General features: G+C 32.2%; 1 protein-coding gene across 4 annotated transcripts in view; it reads right to left on the bottom strand.

Annotated features, from left to right (window-relative positions):
- XRCC4 (X-ray repair cross complementing 4) overlaps positions 1-16239 on the bottom strand; it is a 391068-nt gene that overhangs the window by 254919 nt on the left and 119910 nt on the right. For all 4 annotated transcript variants that reach the window (XM_060093120.1, XM_060093117.1, XM_060093118.1 and 1 more), the window contains exon 4: positions 6510-6676. In XM_060093120.1, the coding sequence (XP_059949103.1) occupies positions 6510-6676 (167 nt within the window). The remainder of the gene's footprint in view (positions 1-6509; positions 6677-16239) is intronic.

Here is a 16239-nt window from a genome sequence, read left to right as displayed (position 1 = left end):
ACCCAGCAAACACACACACACACACACACACACACATTTATCCAACTTGAAATTTCCAAGGAGATTAATGAAACAGCAAATGTGAAACACTATACATTTTAAATTTTAGATATGTAAGACAAAACATAAAATTCTCTATCTATAATTCTTCCTACAATGTTCAAATGAGCTAACAAGAGACTTACTAATTTTAATCTCTCAGATATATATAAAATAAAGAAGGCAAACTAGCAGAGGTTGTATATACTTGATATGTGCATACACACACACCATGAATAAACCTCTATTTTAAAGATTCAAATATAAATTATTTCATGTAATACATTCTTTTAAAAGTAGTTTAGCTCTGCCTGGTTTTCTCTTTACCATACTGTTAATTATACTTGTTGTTCTATACAGGTATTCTAGTATTTTCATTATATATATTATTTAACTATATATATTTTTCAGTGAAATAATTAGAAACAAAAATGTCAAAATTTGATATACATGCCCTTATACTTTCAAGAGACTACCTAGCTAGAAATGCAAAGAATTAGGGCCTCTCATGGGATGAAAGGGAACATATGGCATTATATTTTCTGGGACCAATTACAGCAGTCTTATACCGTAGTCATTGCCAAGGCTGTGAACTCCATAAGGGCAGAGAGCATGTATGTTTTATTGGCTGCTTTATCCTCTGTGCCTAGCATAGTGTTTGGCATTCAACACATGTTGAATAGCTATTTATCAGATAAATGAATGAAGTGAGCAAGTTAATATGGACATCTTATAAAGAAATGGAAAACCAGTGTTTCTGAATATTATATTTTTCACTCCTTTAATAGCTATTCACTATTGTAACAGTAATATTTTTCATTGTCTTCAAGCTTCTAAAAAATTGTGATATTTAAGTGATGCACATAATGGTACAGCTAAAAGAGTTTAGGCATAGAAAGGAAGAAAATAAATGAAAGAGCGTAGGGATGCTTAATGCTTATATTTTGTAAAGAGGGAATCAATTACATTGCCTAAAAGGCTAATGGACTTAAAAATAAATAATTGTGACCAAAAGATGCATGAAAGTAAAATTAAAATGAAACCTGGGATGCGGTTCAGGGGAGAAAAACAAGACCAGGGGAAGTGCTCAAAATTCCTAATCTTATAGCAGGGAGCAAACAAGTAAATCTTAAATTTCAGAACATTAAGAAGTAGAGTGAATAAGTATATGTAGCAAATCACCAAAAGAATGAAAATAGAAATTCTAAAAATTAATTACCTCCAAGGGTAGGCTAAGGATAGAGGATTTTTAATTTCATACTCATCTGTACTTGCTGAACATTTTATACAGGCTTAACTTTAATTTAAAAAATTGTTTATCCACTTGCAAAAAAACTGTGATAAATATTAATATAGCAGTACCTCTATCATCAAGCAAAGCTCTCTGAGAAAGAAGTACTCCAAAAGGTGTGGGGGAAAAAATAGAGCCAAAGTTGAGGAGAAGCTGCCAATACTGATGGCTTATTTTCAGCTGGGACGTTACTGCATTTATATTTCAGATGCAGAGTGTTTGTAAACATTATATTCTTACTTTCTTGTACTATTTTCCAATGTAACACAACAACAAATGTTAAATGATAACTAGAACATACACCTGAGTGTACAATAAAATACTTTAAACATATACAAAGGAAAAATCAGTTATAAAAATTTAAAATAAAAATCTTGTATAATAATTTAATATGTAAAACCATAACAATAGTAACCAATTAGTAATTTATCTGATTTAAAGGCATATTTAATTTCCATATAAATCACTTCAATAATTCTTGATTGAAAGATTATGTGTACTTATCAACTATCAAGCAAATTTCCAAACCTTTATTAAAATTAACATTTGGTATAACTCATGAATTAAAAATGAAAATAGATATCAAAATGAAATATATCTTTTTTGTCTAAAGAATATTATTTATCTAAATAGATAGTGTCACGGCTACATTGTCAATGGTAACAACATTTCTGTGATAGGAAAGCAAACTCAGTAGAATGCATGGCATTCTGTGAGTTAACCTTGCTTGGTTTTAGCAAAGCTTTAGGATTTTATTACAACCAAACCTCTAATCATTTAACTGAATAACACTTCCTAGACAAAGCTGGGGAGTGGGGGTTGGCTAGGAAATAGTATTATTGTGAATAGTTTCAGGATATGAATTTACTCTTGATTATTAATTATTAACAAATTCAGAGAACTCTATCTTTTTATTTAATATTCAGTAACTAACAGGTACATACCATCCTCCCATCACATTTGTAATGCCATTCCTCCCTTACAGCATTATGATGTTACTATGCCTTCCATATTATTGATACTTGCCTCCTGCCAACCCTCCACCTCAAGAAATGAACAGGTATTAGTAAGTGAGACATACAGGATTCATTGCTAAGTTTAGCAGTACTAAAGGAGAACTCACATACAACCAGATCAGACCACAGCTAGTCCAAGGATCATCTACAAAGCAAAGCTCAAACCTGATGAAACCATAAACATCAAACAGGAAAGGCCTAATGATGCTTTATCCTTTTAACAGTGACTGGGACAACAGAACAATAAAGTTTAATTAGCAGCCTAGGACTGAGGTTATCTAGGAACTCAGACCAAATGATAGTACTTAAAAAAAAAAAAAAAAAAAAACTAAAAGAGTAAAAACTAAATATGGAAAACACTGAATATTCAAAATAAAATATTTCTGGATGGGAAAACAAAGAATTTAAGAATAAATGTCAAAAAAAACAACAAAAATGAGAGCAGAAACAAGGTAATTTCATGGAGAAATAACATCCAAAATAAAAGAGTAAATGATAACCCAAAATAAAACAATGTATATGTAAATGTGAACATGTGGTACTTAGAAACAGTGCAGTAATCCTTGTATTTACAGCTCTGATCAAATTTATATCCAGGTCAGGGTTGTGCAGCAAAAGAAAATCTACATAGAGTTCAGAGGACAAAGAATGCTAAAAAGAAACGGAAAAGCAAGCAGTGGTAAAGAGATTTAATAAGCCTTTAAGTACTGAAGAAGATGGTAAACAGCTGTTCCTCATCCTTTCTGATGACAGAACAAGAGGAAATGGCCTTCAGTACACCATGAGGGACTCAGATTACCAATAGATGGAAGGAAGAATTTTCTGCCTGTGACTGTTCTTAAACAATGTAATGGGCTACCAACGGGAGTTGAAGATATCTCTTGAGGTCTTTAAAAATTGGACTAAATTCATCTGGCTATAATGTGATCCTAGCTTGAAGGCAGAGACATGAAGTAGAAGAGCTTTCAAGGTCTCTTCTATTCTAATGATTCCATGAGTGCCAATCCAATTCAAAATGCTGAAAACTGCCTTCAATTATAGGTTTAATAACTATAACTCAGAGCAAAGCTAGAGAGTTTCTAACTTGATGTCTGAGTGCAAACAAAAGACCTATTCAGTAACGTGGAACTTGAGAGTTGTTATTTGAAACTAAATAGGAAAAACCAGTGAAATAAATATAGCTAATGACCTAAGGATTTACATACAATATTTCTAATGTCTTCTCCGTTATCTAAACTATACAGAATTAAATTAATCCAGTAATGTCACTTGTTTAAAATGGAGCTAAGACTGCAATTATTAAATAGCAAATAAAAGAATAACAGCAAATATATATGTTAAAAGTCTACACGTTAAAGCTCATTCTTTTTACTCTTACTGTAATTCCTCACTCCTTACTCAAACCTTATTTATTCTCCACTGTCATCCCAAATGGAAATAGCTTTAGATTTGGCTCTGATTATAATAATGATACATATTTAAATATAAAAATATATGCAAAAAATACTCCCAAGAAGTAAAGGAAAATTTAATCCACAATTTCAGACACACACTATTATCACTGAATTTTCTCCTTCTAGATACTCTCTATCTAAAGACATATTTTACAAAAAACATGAGATACTCTTCATATTTTTGGAAATTCACATTTCACCTCAACACATCATGAACATTTTCCATGGTATAAGCACACATGTATATGACTGCTTTTTGCTCATATAATATCCTATTGTGTATTAAATATATTTCAGACCTATGTACCATAGCTTCTAAGGGAATTCTCAGCACCTATTTTGTGCCCCACACCCCCACTCTCCCAGGCACACACAGTCTTGAACAATGATAAGGAAGAAATGATTGGATCATGAATGGACACTGATATAAGACTAATCAGAAGCAGCACAGGAAACTGAACTGTGACCAGGCCTAATGAGATGACCTCAACTCTACTATCTATGTGGTCAGTTACCTGACTCACTATGTTTGTATCCTATTTCTAATCTCTCTAAAGACTCTTGATCAGTACTACTGCCTTATGGAAGCAGGAGCTGTAAATCCTTTACTCATTTCCCAGTGTACTAAGGCTCTGGAGAGGGAACACTTCAGGAAATACTGCTTGGCCACGACCAAGGTGTATTTACAGTTCTTTAAAATGGCCACTTTCTCTGTGATAGGAAAGAAAACCAAATTTGGAAAATAGATAAATCTACTAATCCAACATCTAGAATACAACCAAGAGCCTAGAATTCTCTGGAATGGATTTTGTTTCCTCTGTTTGAAGGGCCACTCCAAGGGCACACATCTTCAATTCCTGAAGAAGATATGTGATCCAGTATTTACAAAAAAAAAAAAAGAATAGCTGGAGCATAATAAGACTGGTGATAAGCTACATGGCTATGCTTTTGATCAAATAGGTAACTTTTTGCCACAATAACACAAAAGAATTTTCTGGGTAATTCAGAAATAGCAAATCAAGCATCCGTGGGGCACATATTATATATACCCTCATATGCTGTTTTACAGCACAAAGTATATTTGTCTCCACTGTCTCATCTTTGTTCCCTGCTGCTTTCCATCCTATGGCAGTGTTGTTGAATACTGATGAGATAATACCTCTTTCAACCTCTGGCAGACATTTTAAAGCAATTTGCTCAAGTACCAAGTACCCAGTCTGCATTTTTGTGGGCAATTTGTGAATCAAATTTCCAATCATCCTGAGGGTATTTTGAGTTTTTAATATAATGGCTTATCACGACCAGAGTACGTCTCATTTCATTTGATTTATTTTGTATATAAAATAGAAAAACACACCCGAACTACTGACATGAGCCCCAAAACATGCTTTCTAGAACAAATATTTGATATTAATTCATAGGAACATGAATTTTAAAGAGAAAGTTAAAGAGAAACGCTAAATTATTTTTCTGTATGGTTTCCTAACATTTATATAATTTTGATTTGGTCTAATCACTTTCTATAATTGGAGATAAAAATTAATTCAAAACTAAAAGAAAACAAGATACTTTATTAATGTAATAAATGAGAGCCAAATAGAACCAAGTTTTAGGTGATAGGTGTTAAGTTGATGCCTTGCATTAATTAATAAATATAAGTAAATGTATAGAAACAATTTCCTCTAGTCAACCTCATTTTCACATACATATATTGATGATGATAAATTCTTCACGTTTTTCATGCACTCCCCCATATACTTACTAATGTCCATAAAGAACATCTTAGTGAGTGCCCTAAAAAGACCCTAAATTGGATAAATGTTCTTATGTTTTAGAGCAACTGGTTTGAATGGAAGATAAAAAATCTACTTTACATACTGGATGTAATAATAATAATTATTATTTTATATATTCTACATAATTATTTCAAATGTTGCAATGTATATATATACAAATGCATGCATATTATATTAATATATCTTTATAGAGATACAAATATTCAGAACATATATTTTATTTCCTTCAAACATCTTTTACATAATAGAGTAATACACGCTACACCCTGGACCAGCCTAGATTATGATATAGTTGAGAAAATGCATAATTGAGAAGATAGGTCACTTTCTTCTTCATCGTTTAAAAGATAAGGAGAAAATCAGGAAAATAAACTTTCAAATGTCTTATCCAGTAGTAACAACTACTTCTTTTTAAAATGCTGATAGTATGAATTTTCAATCAATCAGCAAAAATAAGTCTTTATTAGGAACCAAACACAAACTTCACCTGAAATAGATGCCATTCATAAAGATTCCAAATAAGGAATCAACTATGCTTATTTATATTTCATGTCTTTTTTATTCATTATTAATCTTATAACTTGAAGTCAATTAATCCTTATAAACATCAACTTCTTAAACTTTGATTAGTATTAATGGGTTCTGATTCTCATTGTCCAATTACTCCTTATTGTTATTAGTTTGCCGGTGCCACCAAATACTAAGGACCTAAAAGTGTTAATGTACTCATATAATGTACAATAATGACCAATAATTTAGTTTAATCATATTAAGCAAAGGTATAATTAGTGACAGATTTCATTTTAAATATATGCTAGTCTACATATATTATAAATGTATAAATCATTAACTTATAGCTACAATGATATAAAGAACTTAGTGTTTTTATGATACAAGCACATTATGCACACACCGTCCTTGGACATCATTCCAGTCTCTCAGAAGCCTTTCATTTTCTTTCTGCAGGTGCTCATTTTTGGCTTGGTTTTCTGCAGTGGTGTCCAGGCAATGACAAATAAGTTCTCTAATGACCTCAGCTGGGTTTGCAACTTTCTGTAGGTTGAAGGAACCAAGTCTGAACTAGGATGAAAGGAAAACATGATTAGCTTTGGGGGAGAATATCAAGTTTGAGTGGCCCAGTTTTAAATACACATATTTTCTTCTGAGGGGAAAAAAGGTAAAAGATTTAAATCTAGAGCATTTACCATATATAAATACAATGAACAAAATTACTGGGCAATTTCCTACTTTCTTACTAAAGCTTATCATATAAATCAACATATAACCTAAGAATAATTCTTTTTAAGTGGTAAGTCATTCCCCCACCTCCTAGCAGCAAAGAAAACAACATAAATACCATATAAGCATACTACCATCTGTTTGCTACTACCTAATTTAAGTCACTATGCTCAGAATAAGGAAAGAAATTATACATGAAGACTCTTTTTTTCTTTTTTTTGGCCATGTGGCATGCATGCAGGATCTTCGTTCCCTGACTAGGGATCAAACCTGTGCCCCCTGCAGTGGAAGCGTAGAGTCTTAACCACTGGACCACCAGGGAAGTCCCTACATGAAGATTCGTAACTCTAGTTTCTGTTAGTACTGATGGTAAAATCAAATAACTGACAGAAGCTACTTGTGAAGAGAAAAATTTTTGTAATATCTAAGAAAAATATAAAAAACAGGTTTTAAAAAAACAGGTTTTAAAAAACAGATAAAGGAGTAATGACTGTTACCACGTTTATCAAAAAACAACAATTTATTACTATAACTTATAAATAATAATGTCACATGTCAAACTTGAGTACTTTTGCATAAAGGTAAGACATAAAAATATCTTAATTTCTCTGTTAGAGGGCACTACAAAATAAAACAGTGTAATACAATTTTATTATAGTTAAGGAATTCTGAAAGGAACACAGGCTCTCCTCATTTGGTAGATAAAGATACTGAAACACAATGATTTACTAATAACTATAATGTCCTTACTATTAAAATGAGAATTATTGTAACTAAAATAAGCTTTTAAATGACAATTATAATTATATAGCCACCATACCTTATAATTGAAGTATAACTCAAGCATAGCACAAATACAAATTAATCTAATCATTACCAAAATGGAACTATTATTATATCCATTTTATAGATTAGTAAAGTGAGGTTCAGAGTAGTTATCTAATATATTGAAGGAATAAAATCAAGATCCTACTATACTATCCTGTTACACTGTTTCCTGACATAAATGAGTACGTTAAACAAACAAGTAAGAGGAAGAATTAGGTTCAGAACCTATACATAATTCTGAAGAGATATTTTAAAGGCATTAAGTAGGTGGCAAAATTGAGAGTACAAAAGGGTTTTTTTGGTTTTGTGTTGTTGTTTGTCTCCTGGATCAGTAATTTCTATTATGGCATTCACTAATAGGAATATTTCTAAAATGTCTTGCTTGTAAAGGAGTATTTCTATAAATATGTTACATACAGATTGAGAAATATTTAACAGTGATTGATAATTCTGAGACAAATCACTGTTAGTCAATTTACAAATAAAACTAAAAGTCACTACAGTAAAAATTCAATGTTTGCAATCTGAGTGGCAATTTATAAAACATTTCAGTTAATTCCTATAATTTAGAAGCATTTAGTTGTTTAACCCCACACAGTAAACTTTTCTGGATGAATTATATTTACCAATTTACTTAAAATTTTCAGATCAAAAACACAGGTAGATGTTTTACTTAATATATTAGAAACCCTGTGAAAAGAGTTAAACACTGACAATTCCGAGGTGTTGAAAAACATTTATATATACTTTCTTAAAATGTAAAGGAAAACAAAGGATATTTACATTCTTGTATTATAGGCACATTTTAGAGGACTGAATAGTACTGGTTTAGTCACAAAGAAATTGTGTATGTATTTGTGTAATTTTTTTTTTGAAATCCGAGGCGGTCACAATGTCTTCTTAATCTTTTAATTTGTTTTATCTGTTTTATCTCACCTCTTTCTCTTTCTTAACAAAATAATGGAATCAGATTAAGAAAAATTGTCCTTTATTTCAATATTTCAATAAGTACATCCAGTTGTGTAGATAGATAAATAAAACCTAAATTAGAGCTGAATTCTAATTTTAATAGTAAAATTATTATTTTAAAATAGTATAATTATTATTATTAAACCTTTACCCAAAAGAGACTTGGAAAAATTCTAAGAATTTTTAAATTATTTCAGACTATTTGTCACATCTGATTTATTTCTCTTATACTTAGAATCAAATGGCCAAAAACATTTGCATATAAGTGCATATAATGAGTCCATTTAACAAGTATATAAGTTTCAATAGGAAAGTTTTATCTAAGTAAAGAATATATAAATTGAAAGTAAATTTGAGCACTAACCTTTTAAAGCTTCTCTTATGCAAACAAACATACAAAAAATAAAGATTAGCTGTAGAATATTACTTTTTTGAGTCGATACAGAAGAAAAATTAAGCTTATTTTATCTTTAGACAATAGATTACATTATCAGTAAAACATAAACCCACACCGTGATTTTGTATTCTCGCATTATCACAATTGTCAGGAAGCTTTGACTAAGATGGACATTTTTAGAAAGAAAAGAGTTTTTCATCACTTGGACGTTTCAACAATGTCAAATGGATAAGGATCCATTATCCATTTCAAAGTGTGATATTCAGGATCACAAGCTGATCCTGAATACAGTAATCAGTAAAATACAAATGTATAGGTAAACACAAGTCTAGCCCCCTAACATTCTATTTTAGATGGCAAAAGAAAAAGGGAGTAATTTTAAATCACTAATAACAAGAAACTTCTTTCAAAATATCATTCAAATCCTTATATCCAAAATTCCAAAAGAGAATTCTTTTTTTTTTACATCTTTATTTGAGTATAATTGCTTTAGAATGGTGTGTTAGTTTCTGCTTTATAACAAAGTGAATCAGTTATACATATACATATATCCCCATATCTCCTCCCTCTTACATCTCCCTCCCATCCTCCCTATCCCCCTCTAGGTGGTCACAAAGCACTGAGCTGACCTCCCTGTGCTATGCGTCTGCTTCCCACTAGCTATCTATTTTACGTTTGGTAGTGTATATATGTCCATGCCACTCTCTCTTTGTCACAGCTTACCCTTACCCTTCCCCATATCCTCAAGTCCATTCTCAAACGAGAATTCTTAAATTTATTCTGGGCTATTCGGTATAGAATAAACTTAAAATGTCATTTCCTCTTAAGAGTAGGCAAGTATTTTTCAGTTTCTATTTTTTCTAATTATATTCACTAGTTTGGGGTCCTTTAACAGGCGTGAACATCTGTTATTCCAAACAATAAAAATAATCAAGAAGTATTTAAAACTCAATCCAAGAAAAATATTTTACTTGAGATATTTGCTTATTTTGTAGAAAAATTCTGGAATGTATGAGAGATTGAGTCTGCTGGACCATCCTGTCTGTATGGTTCAGAGCCAAGGCAGGAAGCACCCTTCCACTCTCACTACCTCTGTTCCAGCCTGTCTACCTCACAGATGCAAGGGACCACATGCCCATGTGAACTGCATTTACAGAAGGGCCTCAAATCAGGCCTAATGAGTTGAGAAGCATAAAATACTTTTGTGCTCTAACTCTATATTCAGCCCATCTTTATACCATCCCTCAAATGAAGTGACAACTTTAGAAAAGTATTGTTTTTAAAACTAGCAAATTCCAACAAAAGTTACACTGTATGTTTTTGTCAATTTAAAAATCTTTTACTTTAGTTTTTTGTTGGACATGTAAGACTATTAACACAGATGTTCTTTATTAGTTCTGTAATTTCAAAATAATCTGCAATATGAAATCAGGACTTCAAATGGTACACCAGAGTCAGAAACCACAAATTAAAGACATTTTGAAAGTATATCTCTTCTTTAGAGGCATGGGCAAAAATAAATTTCTTTCTTGTAGTTAGTTCTCAAGATCGTATGGAGAATTCAGTGTACACAGACCTATACTAAGCATCTCATTCAGTCTATAATCTAAGATTTTAAGCTATGTTTTTATTTTTCCATGTAAAAAAAAGTTGAAAACAATTAACTTCTTAAATACTGGTAATCATAGTAGGTTGCACTAGTTGACTCTAAACTGTCATTATTTTAACTAGCAAAACAGATAGCATCTTTGATCTGATCTGCATTAAAAATTCTCAATTTCAGAAAACTTATCCATTTTCTTTAGCCAGGCTTTTATTCTGGATACCTATCTGTCAATTCTTTAAATCCAAGATTAAATGGCACACCCCCTTACTCATCACTTCAAAGTCCAGATCAAATTCTCTTTAACTACTTTAGCCTACATTGGCTTCTCTGTTCTTGATACTTCAGAGTTTGTCTCACACAATTTTTCACTCAGTTTCATCCTCCCCATATTTTTCTCTTGTTGTTTCAGAAATGCAGTCTTTTTCTTTAAATTTCTACCTCTTTGAGGTCAGAGACCCTGTCTTATGTCTTCCTTAGTCTCCACAGTGTCTTATACAGTTCTAGACATATATTAAGTGCTCAATAAAGACGAATTTTTAAAAATTGCAATGATCCTTATTAATAAGAGAATACAATTATAATGTGGCAGGTAAAGGAAATAATTGGGACAGTGATTCTCTGAATACAAATTAAGAAATATTTTAATCTGTTTAAGGATGTAACAGTTTTATTTTATTGAATAGTATAATTTCAACCAAAAGGGCATGGTTAAAATATTGCATAATAGCTCTCAATACTGTGATAATACATAAGTTTATAAAAACCTAAAAACATACTTTTTTTTTAAAGAATGTATAAAGTTATATATGTACTTAGTTATCAGGTTCTTTGGAGTGGCCAAACAGATAAAAGAGAATATACAGTATTGGTAAAATACACTAAATAAACACTAATTCCAGGGGAATTGTCTATGGTCATTCCAAATGTTTCTGGGGATAAGAGGATTATCAAGGTGTGAGTTGATACTCTGCTAAGAATATATCAACTAAAGAGCTGAATTTTGATATGTTATCAAAGTAGTCTAAATAACCTTACAAAATTAATCTTCGTTACTGTCCTGGGAACCAAGATGTAAAGCTAAACGAAAAGGAGGAATAAAGATATTTTGATGTGATTCCTAGGCAATAATGGTCAGATAGGAACTCCTTTTTTTTCAGTATGTGTTTTAAAATTTATTAGTATTAAAAAAAAAGTTTAGCTGTGTCTAGATATGTATACACTAAAAAAGTAAAGCCTATTCAATTATAGTTTGTAATACAGGATATTTTGTCTATTGTAGACAAATACATAGTTGTAAATATACCATTGTTGTAATACATAGTTGTAAAATTCTAGTAATAAAGGCAATCAGTCAAGTTATGTAGTAAAAAGGAAACTAAACTGTATTACTTTGGCCTAGTTATGTTAATCATCAACTGTAAGTATTTTGAATCAACTATTTTTTACTAAGATCTTAGTATCATGAACTCTTTGGTTTTGTGACCTGCTGAAATGTTATTTTAGATTTAAATAAAAAATATTACAAATGAATCTTCTAAAGCAGTGACATACCTAGGTTGACAATGGTCACATTTAACTTCCAAGGTAGCTAGAACTGAGAAAAGAATACTGATAAGGACTTTCTAAACAGATAAGAGAGCTTTATTGTGAGACTATTAATCTCACCTTTCCAACTATTTTCTTGACCAAATTTCTTAAAGCTTATTTAAAAATGTTTAAATATCTCAAGATGATTATATGATCAAACAAGGCTCTGCATATGCAAAGTTGTAGATCTGTAGATCCTATAGGTTCTTACAATCAAAATGCAATCATCTAAAAGTGAAAATACACTGAGCTCTAATTATAGGGATAAAAATTATTAGATTTTAAGGCCATGCTATATGCTTTAATATATTAAGTACCATCTAAGAATTATTTGGTATTCATAATTGCAAAATTCATTGTGGGAGTCAGAGAATCCTTGAGAATGAAAAGCCCAAAGGTTCACGTGATAAGAGTATCTCAGAAGTTACTTTTACTTTGAATGACTGTAAATGTTCATTCCATTATGTTTTGAAATAGAGATGATGAGCCTTTTGGTTCATGGAAAATATAGTAAAAACTAGAAGACTTATCTGGTCTAATTAGGGGTTATAATTAACAATGAAAATTTTTACTATACATGGATTTAGAATCAACTAAAAGGCTTTTCCCATAGCTAACTGAATTGGGGGTAGTGGGGTAGGTAGAAGGCAGGAGTTGCCTATTATTTGCCTGTTACTTTAATTTTGATATTAGGTTCTGATGAAATATTGCCTTGGATTTCCTGACACTCTACTAGATCTCATAATATTCATCTAATCATATCTTCATAGTATGCTTCTCTGTCTTCCACTTAGAGCCTAAATGGTAATATTTCTTGGAATGGTCCCTTGACCTACTTCTCTTTTTTCTCTGTAGAGTTTTAGGGTTATCCACAATCACAGCTTCCATTATTACAGATAAGCTGAAAACTGCCAAACGTGTATCTACAGGTGGTACCTCTCCTAAAGTCCAGACTTCTATAAACATTTAACTCATTTTTGGAGTGATGTCACCAGTATGTCCTATACAGACCTGAAACTTCAAATGCTAAGACAGAATTCATTGTCCATTCCTCTCACTACTAAACTAACTCCTCCCTGTACTTTCCATTAGACATTCATTCAGTTACACTTGGGTAGTCTAGTGGGTGAACATGGACAATTATCATAGCATTACAATATTAACTTTTTTTTCTTGTACTAGTCTGAAAGCTGCAAAGGGATAGGGGCTACATATTACTCAAATTAGTATCCCCATTCTTACATGGTTAAACATAGAATGTATTCATTCCTTCATTTATCAGACTTTCTGAGTATGTACTATATGTTAAGCATTGGAGATACTGTTGTGAACAAGAAAAACAATGTGTCCAATCTCTTGGACCTTATATTTTAGTAGAGGAGGTTGATGATGCCAAATGATCAAATAATAATTTCACACAGTTGTAAATTCAATGAAGAAAATAAAATGAGTCATAAGATAGCTACTAGAGGGCAGAGTATGCTTAGATATAGTGGTCAGGGAACAATCCTTGCAAAAACTGAGGTAGAGAACAGAGACGAGATTGGAAAGGTATACAGGAGAGTAGATCATATAGGATTTTGTAGGCCACAGTAACAAGTTCAGAACTTATTCTAAGAAAAAGCCATCAGGGCCTCCCTGGTGGCGCAAGTGGTTGAGAGTCCGCCTGCCGATGCAGGGGATACGGGTTCGTGCCCCGGTCTGGGAGGATCCCATATGCCGCGGAGCGGCTGGGCCCGTGAGCCATGGCCGCTGGGCCTGCGCGTCCGGAGCCTGCGCGTCCGGAGCCTGTGCTCCGCAACGGGGGAGGCCACAACAGTGAGAGGCCCGCATACCGCAAAAAAAAAAAACAAACAAAAAAGAAAAAGCCATCAGAAGATTACAGGCAGAAAAACAAGTGCTTACAGAATACTCAGCATTTCCTCTAAGATTGCCCCCGATTATCCCAACCTCCTGGTGCTCAGGCCCCATGTAATTCCCCCTGCCTGAGTGTGGGCAGGTCTCTGACTTGCTTCTAACTAAGAGAATATGGCAAAAGTGACACATATCAGAATTTCAGACAAACTAAAAACAAACAAAGAAGCATAAAAAATATACTAGGAATTTGGTTTGGAATTACACTCATTTTCAAGTTATTTTATAAGGAATTAACTTATTTCCAACATGAATTACAGTGTAATTTCTCCATTCAGGACCACTGCATTTCTTTATCTAATCAAGGGTTATTTTTATATCCTTTGGTTAAGTTTCTCATTGTTAATTTTTTGTTCATTTCTATTTTCATTTAAAAAAATTTTTATTGAAGTATAGTTGATTTACAATGTCATGTTAGTTTCAGGTGTATAACATAGTGATTTGATATTTTTACAGATTATACTCCACTTAAAGTTATTATAAAATATTGACTGTATTCCCTGTGCTGTACATTATATCCTTGTATCTTATTTATTTTATACCTCTTAGTTTGTATCTCTTAATCCCCTTCTCCTATCTTGCTCCTTCCCTCAATCCCTCTTCTCCACTGGCAACCACTAGTTTGTTATCTGTATCTGTTGAGTCTGTTTCTGTTTTGTTACATTCATTCATGTTTTATTTCTTAAATTCCACATTTAAGTGAACACATGTAGTATTTGTTTTTCTCTGTCTGATTTACTTCACTAAGCATAATATCCTCCAAGTCCATCCATGCTGTTGCAAATGGCAAAAATTCACTCTTTTTATGGCTGAGTAATATTCCAGTGTGTGTGTGTGTGTGTGTGTGTGTGTGTGTGTGTGTGTGTGTGTGTGTGTGTGTGTGTGTGTGTACCATATCTCCTTTACCCATTCATCTCTTGATAGAAACTTAAATTGCTTCCATATTCTGGTTATTGTAAATAATGCTGCTGTGAACACTGGGGTGCATATATCTTTTCAAAGTAGTGTTTTCGTTTTCTTTGGATATACACCCAAGAGTAGAATTGCTGAATCAGATGGTAGGTCCATTTTTAGTTTATTGAGGAATGTATATACTCTTATATCCATAGTGGCTGTACCAATTGCTTATTTTTTAATCAAACTCCCTACACTGTAGCTGATAAGACTCCCAAATGATGTGTAGGTAGAAATATGAATGTAACTGCCTACTTAGTAGTCTTATTTTTTGTTATTTTGAATTCCTTGGTCATATCAAAAGGATTATATGGTATTTGGGAAAGTTAGCAGTCTCTATTTTAGAATCCCAATACTGACATTTATTTGAAGTGGGTCGTGAACAAGCAAATATAACCACTGTATTCAAAATAATGACTTATCCTATAAGACATTCATGAACACAATCTAAGGGCTGGGCATGAAGGATTTTACAAATAAGCCACAACAGAAATAATACCAAACGGCACAAAAAACTCCACTCTCTTAAGTTAGTTTGATATTGATTTGTCTTCTAAAAACGGTTGATTACTTTAACACAGTAGCATTCCAGAGTGAGTATGACAGAGAAAAATCTCACTGGGGCTGGAATCACTGTGTGCTATTGCTTAGCTCCTAAGGCCTCATAGAAACAATAAGCAAGCCAACACTGGGGGAAAAAAAACTTACAATATGATAAAATATCTACTATGAGATACTTAGGAAATATATCTTAATAAGACATAGTACAAAATATCATGGACTATTTATTTCTGAATTTAAACCAGTTTACACTGTTTAGTAACAACTGCTTAGGTCTCTCTAACATTCTCTAGGAAAATTAAATGAAAACAATAGAATCTTACATTTTTTTCTGATTATGAATCCTGGACTTTAATCAGTTAAAAATTACAGAAACTTAAAGCCAACCTCCACTCTCCCAATCCCAAAGCACTGAACTATATATATTTCATGAAACAGCTTGACTAGTTAAAAGGCATTATATTGACATTAGAAATTTTTGGAAACAAACAAAGAAAATCATAAACACTTATTGTGTTAACTATAACTGCATTTCCTTAAAAGCAGTTATTATAAACTAGTAAACTCAAAAGGGGTGATCTTTAAAAA

This window comes from Mesoplodon densirostris, chromosome 3 (genome assembly GCF_025265405.1).
Source record: "Mesoplodon densirostris isolate mMesDen1 chromosome 3, mMesDen1 primary haplotype, whole genome shotgun sequence".
Taxonomy (NCBI): domain Eukaryota; kingdom Metazoa; phylum Chordata; class Mammalia; order Artiodactyla; family Ziphiidae; genus Mesoplodon; species Mesoplodon densirostris.
Note: the sequence above shows the minus strand (reverse complement) of the source record. Positions and strands in the feature narration are given on the sequence as shown.